At 33.6% G+C, this 16,386-nt stretch overlaps 1 protein-coding gene across 1 annotated transcript in view; it reads left to right on the top strand.

The window, feature by feature from the left end:
• Pez (protein tyrosine phosphatase non-receptor pez) overlaps positions 1 to 8,392 on the top strand; it is a 33,332-nt gene extending 24,940 nt beyond the window's left edge. Inside the window, exons 7-8 of the mRNA XM_073967252.1 lie at positions 7,065 to 7,388; positions 7,486 to 8,392. Coding sequence (XP_073823353.1) covers positions 7,065 to 7,388; positions 7,486 to 7,614 — 453 coding nt within the window. The 3' untranslated portion in view covers positions 7,615 to 8,392. The remainder of the gene's footprint in view (positions 1 to 7,064; positions 7,389 to 7,485) is intronic.
• Positions 8,393 to 16,386: the final 7,994 nt, after the last annotated feature.

Genomic DNA, 16,386 nt, shown 5'->3' with positions numbered 1-16,386 from the left:
TATTTTGTGCAATGCGTATGGTCCGTTTATCTATGGTCAGAGTGTGAAAATCTTTCCATGGGAAATATTGTCGAACATTTTCGGCTATCAACAATATCATTAATGGACAGACCGTGATTTAGTTGTGGCCTAACTAAAGGTAGGTTCTCCGACAGTGGGTTATTAGGGTGTTAGGCAAACTCGTGCCCATCCATGTTTTAGGTTTGCAGTATGGTACCGGTGGTATGACATCGGAGCATCGTTGATACCTCAACAAATAACAGGCTTAGTTGCTGAGTCTCTGTCAAAGTACAGAAGTCCAAAGCCATGACAGACCTCAATTTCTTGTCTAACTGCTTTAATTGAAACACACATACATACACAAAACATCAAATCCCCTCAGTGCAAAAACCATAACAAATCAATATCAATCACCCTCTCAAAACGGAGATTCTTCGATACACCATGTAAAAGTCCATCTTTTGGGCTGAGTCAGGATAGTTAAAGGGAGGATATTTGTACCATACACCTGGGATTATATCCGAATATTGACTACATCGGACCACTCTTTCGGGTACCTTCCACACAAAGTTTGGAAAGAGTGGAGTCTAAGGACACGTCTGGGATAGTTTTTAAATTTTTGGCAACATGTTGTGTATGCGGCCCTAGTTATGATGGTAATTTTTGTCGGGTGCAAGCCCAGGCTTCCTGAGAAATTGGCCCAAAGACTCGAAAAATCCTTATAGATGCCGAGGATATATGTCTTTGACTGTCTATGACTGATACTTTCTTACTTGTTACTCAAATCTTACACCAAGTTCCAAGATGGTATTTATAGGTCACCTTAACCTTATCCCTCCTCGAAAAATTTAAACATATTCTCTTAAGTTCTGTTAAAGTGATGTACAACGATCATTCTAAAAAAAATACAGAAGGTAAAAAGGATCATTCTCAAAAAAAAAAATACCCGAGGTAGTCCTTGAGATTTTGAGTACAAGGATAAAATGGGTGTGCCCAAGCTTCCTGGCTAATATGGATAATATAGGTCCACTCCTTCAAATACCTCCCACACAATTTTTTCGCAAAAGTGCAGGTTAATTACATATCTTGGATCGTTTTCAAAAATCGTTTACAGTAGGTAGTCTTAGGGCCATTATTACATGTGTTCTTTTACTATCTGATGGATTTGAAAATGCAAAATAAACTAATTTGGAGGCATTAAAAGTATAATTTTCACATTGAAAGCTGATGACTTGAAGCTCCTCCTTGAAATTCAATCATCACTTTTAACTTTAAGTTAACCGGAACGCTATAAATCTGTTCGGTAAATCCAAACTATAACAAAAGAAGACTTATAATACTGGGGGTAAGTGGTCTTCAAATTGAGTATCCTATCTTATCGGAACTTTGCACATCGTAAAATTTTAGGTCACCGAGGATTATTTTAAATTGTCATCCTAGGTAATCATTGTCGTTCTATTTATAGCGATATAATGTTGGTGGAATATTTAGGTCCAAATGCCTACACTGGAAGCTTTCTTGTCATTTACGAAAATTCTACTTATTATACCCTCAGCATTTATGCTAACGAGGGTATATACACTTTCATACGGGCAAAATGTGCCTCATCGAAATAATGGTTTTAGACCCCAAGTATGTTTGGACGAAATGTGTTTCAGACAATTTGGAGTTGATTTAGCAATGTCCGTCCGTCTGTCTGGCTGGTGCGCACGATAACTCTCGAACGGATGAACCGATTCGGTTCAAATTTTGGCTTTCGTAATATTTTGTCCAAACTTAGTTTAAGTTCGAAGATGGGCTATATTGGTTCACTCCTTACGCTACCTCCCCCACAAAAGTTCCAAAATGTTCGGAAAATTTGCGGGCATGATAACTCGTGAAGGGAGTAACCGATTTGGTCCATACTTTGCAAATCGTGAAATGTATACCAGACTTAGATGATGTTCCAACATGGACTCCGTTGGTCCACTCCTTCGGGTACCTCCCACACAAAATTTCAGATAAGGTCAGTTTAGGACCTGCTCTATATTCGCTTTGATTTTTGTTTTAGCAACTTGTATTCACTGCCCCCATACGACGGTACCATTTTCATCAGAGGCAAGCCGATACTTCCTGAGAAAATAGCCCGAAAGGTACAAAAACCTCTAAGACACCGTGTGTAGTGGCAGGGACGTACGAAATGGTTTGGTCTGACAAATTTTTTGAGCTACTTTAACAAATTATTACGATTTTTTCTCTAAAACAATTTTTGTTTTTGAAATTTCAAATGAAAACTGATATTGTTCTGAAGGTTCTGTACTGAAAATGTACTTTATCAACAAGCTGACTGAAGAAATATTTCAAATTTTTTGTTTGAATACGCTCTTTGAGAGAAACTTCCAGTAAAACTGAATTCCTTCCTTATGCCATGCCTGTGTTTTGGAATCGTATTCAAAAGGATTACAAATTCATTATCGTGCGGATTAGAAATACATAAAATGAAGTGTATATTGGACAATATGTACGACATATCAAGGGTTTTCGGTGGAGTATATCTCGAAAACCAATTAGAAAATTGATTTACTGCCTTAATCAATATTTTGTATTCCTATTTTATATTAACTTATTGCTAAATAGTGGGAGAATATAATGCAAAAAAAATTTATTGTTGTGCATCATAAAGTGATAATATCTCCTATAAATAGCATGCCCATCTGAATTTTTCCTATCAGTATTTGTAGCTGAAAACAACCGTAAACGAAATTAATGCTCAAACTTTGGTTATTTGGTATTGTATTAAAATCTGCTGTTATTCGTGTTGTATATCACGGTGCTCCTGAAGCAACTTTAAACGAATGAAGCTTACACTTGGGTTCATAGATGAAAAAAATTAAAAACGCATTTTTAGGGTATTTCAGGTTTTGACCGTTTTGCTGGAAAACCACAAGCCCTATCCAAATGGAACTAAAGAAAATGTTGTAGCAGTGAAAATTATTGTTCTCTTATGATATTTACCTATGTTTTACTGTTTTTGAAATATAGAAATTCAAATGGGGACAATTCACTGACTGTATCGTCTCCTTATAAAACAATGTCATGACTGCAATTTCCCAAACCATTATAACTCTCGAACAGATCTACAGATTTTGTCCAAAATTTGGATCTCGCAATATTTTGGACACTTCCCCTGCCAGACTTCAAAATATTTCTCTAAAATCTTGAGCAAAGTCCAATTCGATTTTTTCAAGAGCTACAGTAGGTTCGAATATAGATCGATTCACTTGAGGTCTTGTTTACAGAGATATTGTATTTTTCGTGGGTGAGTCAATGGTTATATCAGGATTGGTCCAAAAGCTCTAAATCTTACGCCGACCAACTAGTTTGACTTCCAAAATTAGGTCCACTTCCAAAATGGACTATATCAGTCTATTCTTTCAGGTATCGTATGTACAAAAGTGCAAAACTTTTGCGCTTTCATCGAATTCACATTTTTATCATACCCAGCAAAATGTTTGTAGCCAAAGAAGTAGTTGAATCATGAGTGCAAGTGATTTCGGACTACATCTTTTTACGTGAATTCTTGATTTTTACAAGGGCATGGTGCAGTGAGGATACTGTCTAATTTGCTTCTTAAGCACACACTTTGCATTATTTCTTTGTAGTGAATAAATATACATTCCATGGAATGTATTTTGAATTGATTTTTCGATTAATTTAAAAATTTATTCGCAAACATGCATTTTGAGGATATTGGAGAAGTAAAAATCTATTAAGCGAAGATTTTTCACTGATTTGAGACCTCAGGGCCATTTGGAAAAGAGTATTTAAAAGGGATGTTAGAACTTCTAATTAATATTTATGGTCTCTTTCTCTAGTTTCTTTCAAATTACTAACAAACTCATTTTTTGTAGAACATTTTTGTTTGAAAAAAACAGTAGTTTGATAATTGTTCGATAGTCTTAATGATTTTGAAATATAATGAATATAAAACAATGGAATATCTCAAATAAATCATTTTAAAAAGCGACTGAGTGCAAATAAAAATCAAATAATTTTATTCTAGAAAGTTAGCTTTTATTACTTATAAATACCCAAAAACATCTTAAAACGCTTCTTGCATAGAGTCATGCAAAATAGTTGATAAACATCTAAAATTGATTGCATCCTAGCTGCACCATGCCCTTGTAAAAATCATGACTTCTTTCACTTAAAAAGACATAGTTAATTGCACTCATGATTTAACTACTTTTTTGGCTACAAACAAATATGCAGTCTGATATTTCTTGCACCTACGATTATCTTTTTGAATACAAACATTTTGCTGAGTAATTAAAATACCATGAAATAAATTATTTCTTGTGTTCTTGAGAATTTTTTTTGCAAAAGTTATTATAAATGTAAACATTGCTACAATGTGAAAATTTTATGAAGAGGATTCAAATCGGACATTGTCAAAATGTGAAGAACGGAATACATTATTCATGACTCTGCGTACACTGCTTCTAAAAAAGCTATTCAATCACTACTTCCAATAGGACAACTTCAAATAAATTTTGCTGGGATAACGCCAATAATCGAGAAGTTGTACACCCCAAATATTTTGAAGTTATTGTCGGAGAGAAGTCTCCCTTGTCCCGTATGGGATGTTGTGGAACAATGTTGTTTGTTATTGTCGGAAAATTTATACGTCCAAAAATGGAGACGTAATTCGGAAACTTTCTGGCTTTTCAATTTACAGAACAAAAATTGGCTATGTAGTCCGTATTCTATATGTCTATATATGTAGGCAAACCCGACTGCTACTTTTTCTTGTTTTCCAGAAATCAAAAATTATGAATTTTCATAACTTTTCCTCCGCTGTGCCGACAGAAGGGATTGGTTGTTGGAAACCATTGATGAATCAGATGGGTTTTTTCGACTCAACCTATTTTTTTCAGGATATATTTTCGATCATGTTTTTGTGAAGCCTCAAACAGTACTACGATTTGGATTCGCATTCTATGAGTCGTAGATTGCATCGCCCAGCTCCTGATAATTTTTTAAATGTAACTTTCTGAATGTTTAGTTGGCTTTCATTGGTTCTATCACTTCTGGTAAAATAGTAAAGCTTTGGTGTTTTTATGCAATTAAAGAATATTTTTTTCTTACAATAATACAAACCAACAAACCTTTTTTAATGGCACTGAAATTAGTGTGTAATATATGCACTTTAAAGAAGAAGCGGCGTTATGTTCGGGTCAAACTGTTTATATCCTCCAAACACTGTATATATCTATTCGACATATTCGTACTTTTTGCATGGAAGTTCTTTCACCAAAATGATTTCCTGTTTGTTTTGTTTTAGTTGAAGATTCAATCATATGATTGCTTAAGTGTGGAGTATTCTCCCATTGGCCTAACTTCATCATTACAATGTTTCCAAAATCCATATTAGTGACGATATTTTTAAAACTTATGCTAATAGCCTCAACAACATAACACATGGTCGTATGTCAAACTGTCCTGAGTATGCTTGGGCTAAAAACTGACAAACTTTCCAAAAAGTGTCAAATGACGCCTGGCGACACAGCGTGTTGCCTAGGCAAGAATGTTTTTAGTGCCCCTCGTGCATAAAATCATCAAAAAAACCCTATAAAATAGCTTTACGTAACGGTACATAACATTTTTAATTTTCATGATTTTTGGTCAAGTTGGGCCCCCCCCCCCCCCCCAATTAAATCCTGCGTACGTCCCTGTGTAGTGGTTGGAGCGCAAGACAACTCTCGAACGGATCTGTCGATTTGGTCCAAAATTTGGCCTTAGTAATATTTTGTGCAAACATAGTTAAAGTTCGAAGATAAGTCATATCTGTCCACTCCTTCAGGTACCTCCCCCACAAAAGTTCAAAAATGATCGGAAATATTGTTCGTACGGTAACTCTTGAAGGGAGTGGCCGAATTGGTCCATTCGTTACACATCCTAATATATCTACCAGATATAGATCAGGTTCGAATATGGGCTATATTTGTCCACTCCTTCGGGTACCTCCCACACGAAATTTTGGATAAATTCACTTTAGGACCTGCTCTCGAATCACTTTGATTTTTGTTGAAGCAACCTGCTTTCGCTGCCTCAATTACGATAGTAAAAGTTTTTTCTGGGGCAAATCCACACTTCTTGAGAAAACAGCCCGAAAGTTGTAAAAAACACTATGGCACAATAAGTAGTGGCTGGAGAGCTCGAACCGAATAGTGCGTTCGTCCACACTTTGGATATTATAATATTTCTTCGAATATTAGATGAAATTCGAGAGTGGTGCTTATAGGTCCACTCCTTTCGGTACCTCCCACACAAACGTTCGAAAATATTCGCTAAAATGGTACGCCCGATATCGCAACCGATTTGGTCCAAACTTTGAATCTCTAAATATTGTCGAAACTTAGTTTATGTTTAAATTTGCGCCCTATCTGCCCAATACTTGGGGTACCACCCACACAAATATTCAACATTTTTGTGTGGTTAAGGGTCTGTTCGAGGATCCTTTGGACATTCTAACCGAAGGTTTTCCTAGTGGCCCTGTTTACAGCAATATTATGTTTTGGTAAAAAAACCTATCTATCGATACCGCCGCAAATTTTTGACCTTTAATCATATCGATATTTTTAGTCGGTTTATACTCCCAAAATTTTGAAAATCTCCTAAATACATACATAGATAAGTTTTTTTTTTGGGAAAAAAGGTATTTCAATCCACACAGGCAAAGTCGACTGATACTTTTTTACTTGTTATTAAAATTCTGTTGATAGTAAATTTAGGGTCACTATTCCTCTTTTTAGTTTTTTTTGTACAGTCATAGGCTGAGGTTATTTAGATGTGGCCAAACTGAGTTTTTCTACTCGTTTTCTTCTTCTTCTACAAACAAACAAAACGTTCTTCAGTCTCTGGGACAGAGAAGTTGTTTAATACATTTTATATTTAATCTTTATTTGTCTTCTGCAGTAATCATTTACATTTATAATAACTTTTCACGCTTCTTTATGTTCCTTCACTTGTATTAATTTGTTCCTCTTTCTTGTTCTCTCTCTCTCTCCCCCTTTCCCAAACAGTTCCAGGTTTATCAGGAATTTTCACAAACTACTGATCGCTGTATAACCAGTAAACTGCGTCTTTACCACATACAGTCAAGACGTTATCGTTCCGTATGGCATCTAAATTACACCGATTGGGGTGAACAAAATTGTCCACGTGATGTAAATCATTTCTTAGATTTTCTGGAGGAATTGAATTCTGTGCGTATGGCATCGATCAATGAAGTACCGCCCGGGCATAATACAAATCCACCAGTTTTACTGCATTGCCTTGAAGGTGGCGGTAGATCAGGGGTAACACTAACAGCAGATTTGCTGCTCTATACACTAGATCATAATGAGGTTTGTAGAAAACTTATTTGAAGTTTTTTTTTTTGCAATGGATTTGATTTTTAATTGATTTTTGGTTTGCCTTCTTCTTCTTTTCTACACATTGCAGGATTTGGATATACCCCGTGTTATTGGCAATTTACGACATCAAAGAGATAACATCATACCATCCTTGGCTCAATATAAATTTATTTATAGTTTACTTATAACATATCTGAAACGAACGAGATTAATTTAGAGAAAATGTTTAACACACGAGTTCAGAACATTGTAATTTAATTTTCTTCTTTCTTTTCTAAAGGGATCTTCAAAATCCTGATCATTGTATACAACGATTTTCATATACTATACTACTCTACTACCGCTACTTATTGAATAGCAATATAATTGCTTAATTGAAATTAGTTTAATTTATTAACTCTATACAAGAATTCGAACAAGTATTTTTCTTCCGATTTTTCTCCTGTTTAGGGTGCTTTATAGTCTTATTGTTATATAAACCTCTATGGCACCTTGTATTAATCTTTATACTGCTGCTATCCCGAATTGTGTCTTCTACTAATTTACCTAAAATTAATAATTCTAATTAACAGCTTTACTTTCATGTATATAATCGACCCCTCCCCCCTTTACATTTGTATGCGAAAACTTATAAAACAATTTATACAATGTGTATTTTTAATTTTTTTAATAATATTTATATATATTTAGCATAGAATGTATGTATTTTTTAATTAAAATATTTTTCTTGTTTTCGTTTATCGAAGAAAAAACGTTTAAGTAAAAAAAACACAGTGTAATAACAAATCAACTTCCATTTATCTATCGATCGTTCATTCATTGTTGAAGTAACTTCATTATTCATCAAGTTTCTCTTTCTTGTTGTTAGTGATTTAAGTTTAAGACAACAAAAAGTGAGTTAAGCAATTATTTGTGCCTTGTATTAAATAAAAAAACACAAACTTTAAGTTTATTATTATATATATTTACATAATAAAAATATACAATTATAAAAAAATTATATAAGTTGTTTTCTTACTTACCTTCTTAGGTCACTCTTATTGCGCCCAGAACATTTGTTCCATAAGCCGAAATATGAATAGATTTCCGCTTGCCCCGACCTCTTGCAATATCTTCCTCTTCTTCACTTGTTAAATTCGTTAGAGATTAATTTTTTATGAAACTCATTTTAATTAAAAAAAAAATAAAAAAGAGAGATGCCATATAAACAGGCCCCTAATGTGAAAAATAGCTAGCATTTTCGTAGGTGACAAAACAATAGCGGTATTCACTCATTGTGGTAGATATACAACTCTTGTTAATGTACTATATGTACCAGGGTTTTTTACAATGAAGTGTGAATGTCTTTTTTGTGAATATCGTAAACAAATCAAAGCATCTTAGCGTCGTCGTAAGTCTATCTTTTATTATTTATTTATATTTATTTATTACATTAACTAGTAGTAAATACAAAGTTAATAAAAGAAGATAGCATTGGCTACTAAGGCCATCAGCTAGCGCTTTTATAATAATACTAATTACAAATTAGAGAATAATTTTGTTATATAATGAAGCGAGAATTTGTTATAAAGTTATACACAGCATTAATGTTAACAGAAGTTGGTGACTTAAGAATTTCTAATCCTTTATTATTGAGGAATATATGGTGAAGATTTGCGAATGCGTTGCATGATTGCAGCATATGTTCAATGGAGTTGATGTTACCGCATTTTGGGCATTTGTTGTCGATGTTTTTGTTAAGAAGGTGTTGATGTGTGGCAATAGTGTGGCCCATACGAAGTCTGGAGAACATTCGTATTTTTCTTTTTTCTACGTTGGTTGGATAATTAGGGCTAATGCGATTGGGATTGATGTTGCTATAATGAAGATGATTGAAGAGCATGTTGTTGTGCTTCGATATAGATCTAAGTTCAGTTTCTATATGAGTTTTCAAATCTATTTTTTCGACGATGTCTTCACACACTAAAGGTGCTGTACATGCATACTTAGCGGCTGTGTCAGCGTGTCTATCTTTTAGTTTCAGTTTTATTACACTTTTTTCATAAAAAATTATTTTTTTCTTGGCTTCCATTCTTTCATTATTTTTATTTTTCCCACTTTTCTACCAAAAAACAAAACTCCGACATAAAATAAAAACTCACAACAAAGTGACGGCACAACAATCAGCTGTTCTAACCCTTGTAAAAGTACAATAGAATGTTTACAATACTTTTAGGTCGAGTAAATTAGCAACCCTGTGGTAAATTAAACTTTCATGTATTTTGTTGTTGTGGTATTGTAAACACTTGTAGATCTACAATATTAACAAGATGTACAAGATCTACAATGCCACTTTACCAACATGAGTGAATACCGCTAATTACTCTTTTTATTCCACTAGCTGTCCCAATCAAACCAAATCAAAATCACAATCCTTCTTATAACGAAGAGTTTACCACTCCACATACCATATTCCGGTCATTATCGAGAGGAGTACATAATATGGAGAATTAAATTATAGGGTTGTAGAAAAGCTTAAAGATTAGAAAAGCAGAAGATTAGCGCAAGAGGTGCATGACTTAGTGACCTTAAATATTGGTACATTTAGTGGTCCATATCTCAGGAAGTATTGTCTTCCTTACTAAAAATATAATGTTGTAGTCATAACCACGCTTACTATTTGCTATTAAATTTTCAATATTATCCGAGAAGTGGCCTTAACTGGATAACAGCGGATAAATGTTGAACTTTTAGGGAGGAGATACAAGAAGGAATGGACCGACATAGTTCTTCTTGGGCATGAATCCAATTGGGCATACAACTGCACATAAGCGAAAATGTTGAACTGTTGTAAGGGAGGTACCCGAAGGCGTTGTTCCTTGCAGTCCATCTTCGAAATTTATTTAAGTGCGAAAGAAATATTATTATTATTACAATGCTAATCACTCCATTTGAAAGTTTCGTGGTAATCAGGCATATTAGTGAGTCACGGTAGGATTTTTTGAAGAATCAAAAGGACCAAATTCGGTAAAAATGTCGAAACAATTCTCGAGCAGCCCCCTGTGCACATACAATTTTGAACTTCTGAGAGAGAGAGAAGTACCGATATCGACCTTCTTGAAAATTGATGTACGTTTGGAAGAAATTTCACAATGTGCAAGGTGTCGGCTAAATTAGAACTCAATTCGCAAGTTATCGTGCTCATCGGCCTTTTTAGTGTTTGGCGACTGGGTTTTAGAGTTGTTGGGTTTTGCGGAACTTTCAAGCCTTCAATACGACTTTCTGTCCATTACTTCTATGGCTTTGATCGCAGGTATCAGAAACGAGCCATCCCTCTATTTGATGGATGAGTCTTCCTTGCCACATTCCTTCTACAATGGTTTCTGCCTAAAAACAATAGCTTCTCAATTCAGCTTCATTTCCGGCAGTCTGAGAAAACTGAGGTGGAAACTTGGATAAGCGAAGTATGCATAGCTTCATCCCCTGTTGTCTGTTAGCAATAAGTTTTCCCAGGTATACACTTGCCCTTTCCCTTGGAACATTGGGGACTTTCAGCTTGATGAGTTTGAGATTTAACCTGCTTTGTCTGTCTAGACTGTCCATAAATGTAAACTTCTAGTAGTGGGAGGTTGATGCATTTGAAGGAGTGAAGGCTGAGAGTATAGGTCCACGCCTTCCAATAGCCCCCATAGAACTAACTTACCTCCCGATTTTGGGTATTTAAAGTTTGTGTAAACAATAATCCGCCAATATGGCTGAAATTTGGTACTTAGTCTTGGTTGGGGGTATAAAACTGTCCCCTAGAAATTTGCCGGTATAGGTCCACGCCTTCCAATAGCCCCCACAGAACGGTACCTCCCGATTTTCGGTATTTTTAAGGTTGTGGCCACAATAATCCGCCAATATGGCTGAAATTTGGTACTTAGTCTTGGTTGGGGGTATAAAACTGTCCCCTAGAAATTTGCCGGTATAGGTCCACGCCTTCCAATAGCCCCCATAGAACGGTACCACCCGATTTTCGGTATTTTAAAGGTTGTGGCCACAATAATCCACCAAAATGGCTGAAATTGGGTCCTTAGACTTCATTGGTGGTATAAAACTTTCCTCCAGAAATTTGTCGGTATAGGTCCACGCCTTCATATAGCCCCCATAGAACGGTACCTCCCGATTTTCAGTATTTTGAAGGTTGTGGCAACAATAATTCACTAAAATGGCTGAAATTAGGTACTTAGTCTTCGTTGGGGGTATAGAACTTTCTCCCAGGAATTTGTCGGTATAGCTCCACGCCTTCATATAGCCCCCATAGAACTAACTGTACCTCCCGATTTTCGGTATTTTAAAGTTTGTGTCCACAATAATCCACCAAAATTGCTGAAATTTGGTACTTAGTCTTGGTTGGGGGTATAAAACTTTCCCCCAGAAATTTGTCGGTACAGGTCCATGTTTTAATATAGCCTCCATAGAGCGGTACCTCCCGAATATGGTTATTGTGAAAATTAGCCACATTTTTAACTGAAAATTGCTGAAATTTGAAATTTTGTCTTCTTCATACACGAAGGGAAATTGTTCCATTTTACAATACAAATCGTGGTGGAGGGTATAACAAGTTCGGCCCGGCCGAACTTAACAACGCCGTTCTTACTAGTTAATATTCCGTTGGAAAATTCCGAGAGAAATATTCAGTTCGATCACGGATATGAGTTGTCTCACTCTCTCCCATAAATTGCAATGACAGAGAGAAAAAAACTCACGGAGAGTTCACATTCATGATTGCCCTGTTTTACAGACAAAAATCGGTAAAATTAAAATGCAAAATTATGAAGTTCAAATCAAAGTTGACAGCATTCTTGCTATTGATAGAACTTTGCGGCCACTTCATTTTGGTCACTACTGGGTACCGAAAATTATCGTTAATTGTTGAAATTATGGGCGTTTTAATTTTACCGATTTCACTGTGCGACAACAAAAAAATGACAAGGAAAATCGAGTAGATTATGAAAGTAGAGCTAAAAATATGAGACACCTGTATCGGCGTTTTTAAAGCTTACGTCGGAAAGTAACCAAAAGAGGCGGGGCAAGTTCCGCCCATTTTTAAATTTTTCGAAATATTCGAGTTTAGATATCTTGGAATCCTTGCATTTCAGGTATATAGTGTCTTTGGCAACTTTACTTAAGAGGGTTTGGGAAATATTTTTGTTAAAAATTTTAACCCTCATGCGGTTCATCAAAGGGGTCTTTTATGTCCTTTTTTCGAAAATCTTTCAAAAACTCATTAAAAATGTGATCGTATCAAATCCGAATATTCTACAAAATTGTTCGCCATAAAATTCTACTATAGGTCTCAGAATACACCAAATCTGTAACTCTTGTCTAATCGCCAGGAAACTCTAAAAATGAAAAACATGTTTAGGGTTAAAGTCCGACTTCATCTGAGTTTATTCAAAATTGTCCCACAAAACATAATTTTAGAGAGATGATGTCAGAGACAAAAATATTCTTCGTCAAATTTCACCATAGGCCACCAAAGAAATGAAATGTCTATTTACATTCTATAGCATGAAAATATCAGTATCAATTTTGCTATACCAAGTTTTATATTACTTTCATGTATCAACTAGAAAAAAGAAGGAAAAAATTTTCACCAAAAAAATTGAGAAATACTTTCATGTTTTTTCAGCAAAATTGATACTGATATTTTCATGCTATAAAATGTAAATAGACATTTCATTTCTTTGGTGACCTATGGTGAAATTTTTGTCTCTGACATCATCACTCTAAAATTATGTTTTGTGGGACAATTTTGAATAAACTCAGATGAAGTCCGACTTCAACCCTAAAACGTGTTTTTCATTATTAGAGATTCCTGGCGATTAGACAAGAGTTACAGATTTGGTGTATTCTGAGACCTATAGTAAAATTTTATGGCGAACAATTTTGTAGAATATATATATTGATACGATCACATTTTTAATGAGTTTTTGAAAGATTTTCGAAAAAAGGACATAAAAGACCCCTTTGATGAACCGCATGAGGGTTAAAATTTTTAACAAAAATATTTCCCAAACCCTCTTAAGTAAAGTTGCCAAAGACACTATATACCTGAAATGCAAGGATTCCAAGATATCTAAACTCGAATATTTCGAAAAATTTAAAAATGGGCGGAACTTGCCCCGCCTCTTTTGGTTACTTTCCGACGTAAGCTTTAAAAACGCCGATACAGGTGTCTCATATTTTTAACTCTACTTTCATAATCTACTCGGTTTTCCCCATCATTTTGAAAAAATTGAATTTTGTTGCACAGTGTTTTTTGTCGGTAACTCAAAAAATGAGTTAGGGAATCGCATTACTTGTCACGTTTGTTTTCTACGAAACTGGAAGAGGAACAGAGAAATGACTTAAAAAAAAATGCATTTCTGCAACTGCAGTTGATGGCGTCAGTTGAAGGTTGCACATCTATAATGGTGATTTGATTTGAATTTCATATGATTGCTTCATCCCAGCGAAGGAAATTTTCAATTGGATTTTTCGGCTTTTTTGAAATGATATTTTTTTGGTGAAAAGCGAGCCTTTAAGTATGTAGTATTCTCATTTACAAAATAAGAGAATAATAAATAAAAGTGGACATTTCAAAAAAGCTTCGCCGCTATGAAATCATGATATTGGTAGGGATCAGCAAATTTTTCCAGTTCGTTTTGTAAACACTACTCTCCGTAATATAGAGTAAAATGAAGTTAATCCATTGGGGTAATACTCTAGACTTAAGCAATCATATTTTTTGTGATCTTTAAATAAAAAACATTTCATTTTTTATAAATAATTTTTCGACACTTGTTGCGTTATTGTATTTTGTATTTATTGGGTTTGCCATCAATGTGTGAATGAGAGTGACAATCATGACATTCACCATATTTCAATTTAATTTTCTTTTGTTAAATAAAATAAAATATTTTTTTTTGATTTTTAAATCGATTTTTTTTAATAAGAGCAAAATGTTTATTGTTTGCAAAGCAATAATCTTATATGTGAATATATTTTATACAAATTTTGTCAACATGCAATGTAATGTTATGAAGTCAATTTTTGATTTTAGTTTATTTTCTCATTTCATAATTTATGTTTTAGTATTTGGCAGCTTATTTTATGAAAAAAAAAGAAAAACATAATTTTTGTGTTTCAAATATTTTTGAGTTTTTTTTTTATTGTTGTTGCAGATGATGATAATAATTATAAAGAAAAATTTACACAATTAATGAAGGATGTTGTTTAAAATACAATTAAAATTAGATTATTTTATTATATATAATTTTATTTAAAAACTAAAAACAAAACAAAAAATAATTATGACTATGTGTTTTTTTAATAATAATATATGAATGGTTGTTTGTTTGTTGCTTGCTTGGTAGGCGGTATATGTGGAAAGGATGGATACATGATTTTTTATGATTAACTTAAATTAGAAATACATTTAAATTATATGATTTTGTTTTGTCTATGTAAAATATTCGAATTAGAGGTTTTCAAATATTACAAAAACCATTTTAATAATTAAGATAAATACAGAATTCAATTCCTTTATTATGTGTTAAAAAAATAATTTATATAATTTATGTATTTTTAAAGTTTTTTTTTTAATATTTTTTCATAGTAAATATCAAGCAAAATATATTTTATATATAAATACATAAAGGGTGGAAAGCTAGGGGACATTGACAACACATGGATGTGTAACAGAGAGATTATGAATGTAAACTCCCCGTGGGTTTTGTCTTTCTGCCGTTTCAACATAATGGAGAAAGTGAGAAAACTCACGGGGAGTGGATATTCATGATTTTAGGTTTATCGGAAGAAACGATTTTGGCTGACTTCCGAAGCAAAATCCGTGACTTTGGGTAGAATTAGGGACTTTGTACATAAGCAACCTCGCCTGTTTGCCTTGCTTACTTCTGATAAAATAAATAATAAAGAAAAGAGCAACCTAGTTCGAAATTGGCTCGGCCAACTTTATTCTTTTATATACCCAGGCCTTTAAATATTGGATATCATATCGTAGTGATATATAATGAATACAAAGAATTGTATCCAAAACGCCTTCATGGGGTATAGATTGAAGATTTATACTTAACACGTTCGCGGACGTGAATGCTATAGCATTCCGATGCAAAATGACGTGAATGCTATAGCATTCACATTGTCAGCCAATTTTTGTTCATTTACTTGTATAGCATCTTAAGTTTTGGTGATTATTATACATAATACGATTTATTTCAACAAGATACATTCTATAATAAATAAAAATAGTAATAATAATCAATAATTAATAAATAAACACAAAAAAACTAATTTCGAAAATAATTGGGTGTCATGTTTTTCACCTCTCTGAATTTGCTTGCGTCCGCGAACGTGTTAAGATGCAGTTTAACAAAATCTAAACATTACCGAAACAAAATATCTTTTGTTCCATTTTGAAAGACACACTTTTTCTAAAAAAAATAAAGTTTTCCATTTCTAAAAAAATAAGAAAATTTTCCATGTCTCTCCGCCTTTAGTTTGCAACTTTTAAGAAATTTGGGTTGATAAAGAGGTTATGGATGAAACTGAGATCTATTCACCATTTTATAATGATTAGTATAAGTGGTTGTGGAATGATTATGATATTCCTACAGTTTTTATTTAAATAAAGGAAAGGGAAACTTTTAAGGTTATTAAGAAATCTTTGCGATGACAATGCCCTCCCTTCCACCCTTCATATTTAATATTTTTCTGCAATGCCCTTTTTGTTTTCATTAATAAAACTTGTAAATATATGTATATTTTTAAAACATTTATTTGAGTTGTTTTTTTTTTTGCTTTTTTTTCTTATTGAAAAATATATAGAATATATTTAATAAAAATATAAATATTTTTTTCTTTATGTGTTTTACAATAATATGCAATTTACAACAATATATATATATATAGCCCGATCATGAATATCAACACCCCGTGAATTATCTCACTATCTCCTTTTAAT

The sequence above is a fragment of the Musca autumnalis genome, unplaced genomic scaffold (genome assembly GCF_047663935.1).
Source record: "Musca autumnalis isolate F117 unplaced genomic scaffold, ASM4766393v1 scaffold_2, whole genome shotgun sequence".
Taxonomy (NCBI): Eukaryota; Metazoa; Arthropoda; class Insecta; order Diptera; family Muscidae; genus Musca; species Musca autumnalis.
This window is presented reverse-complemented; position numbering and strand designations above follow the sequence as displayed.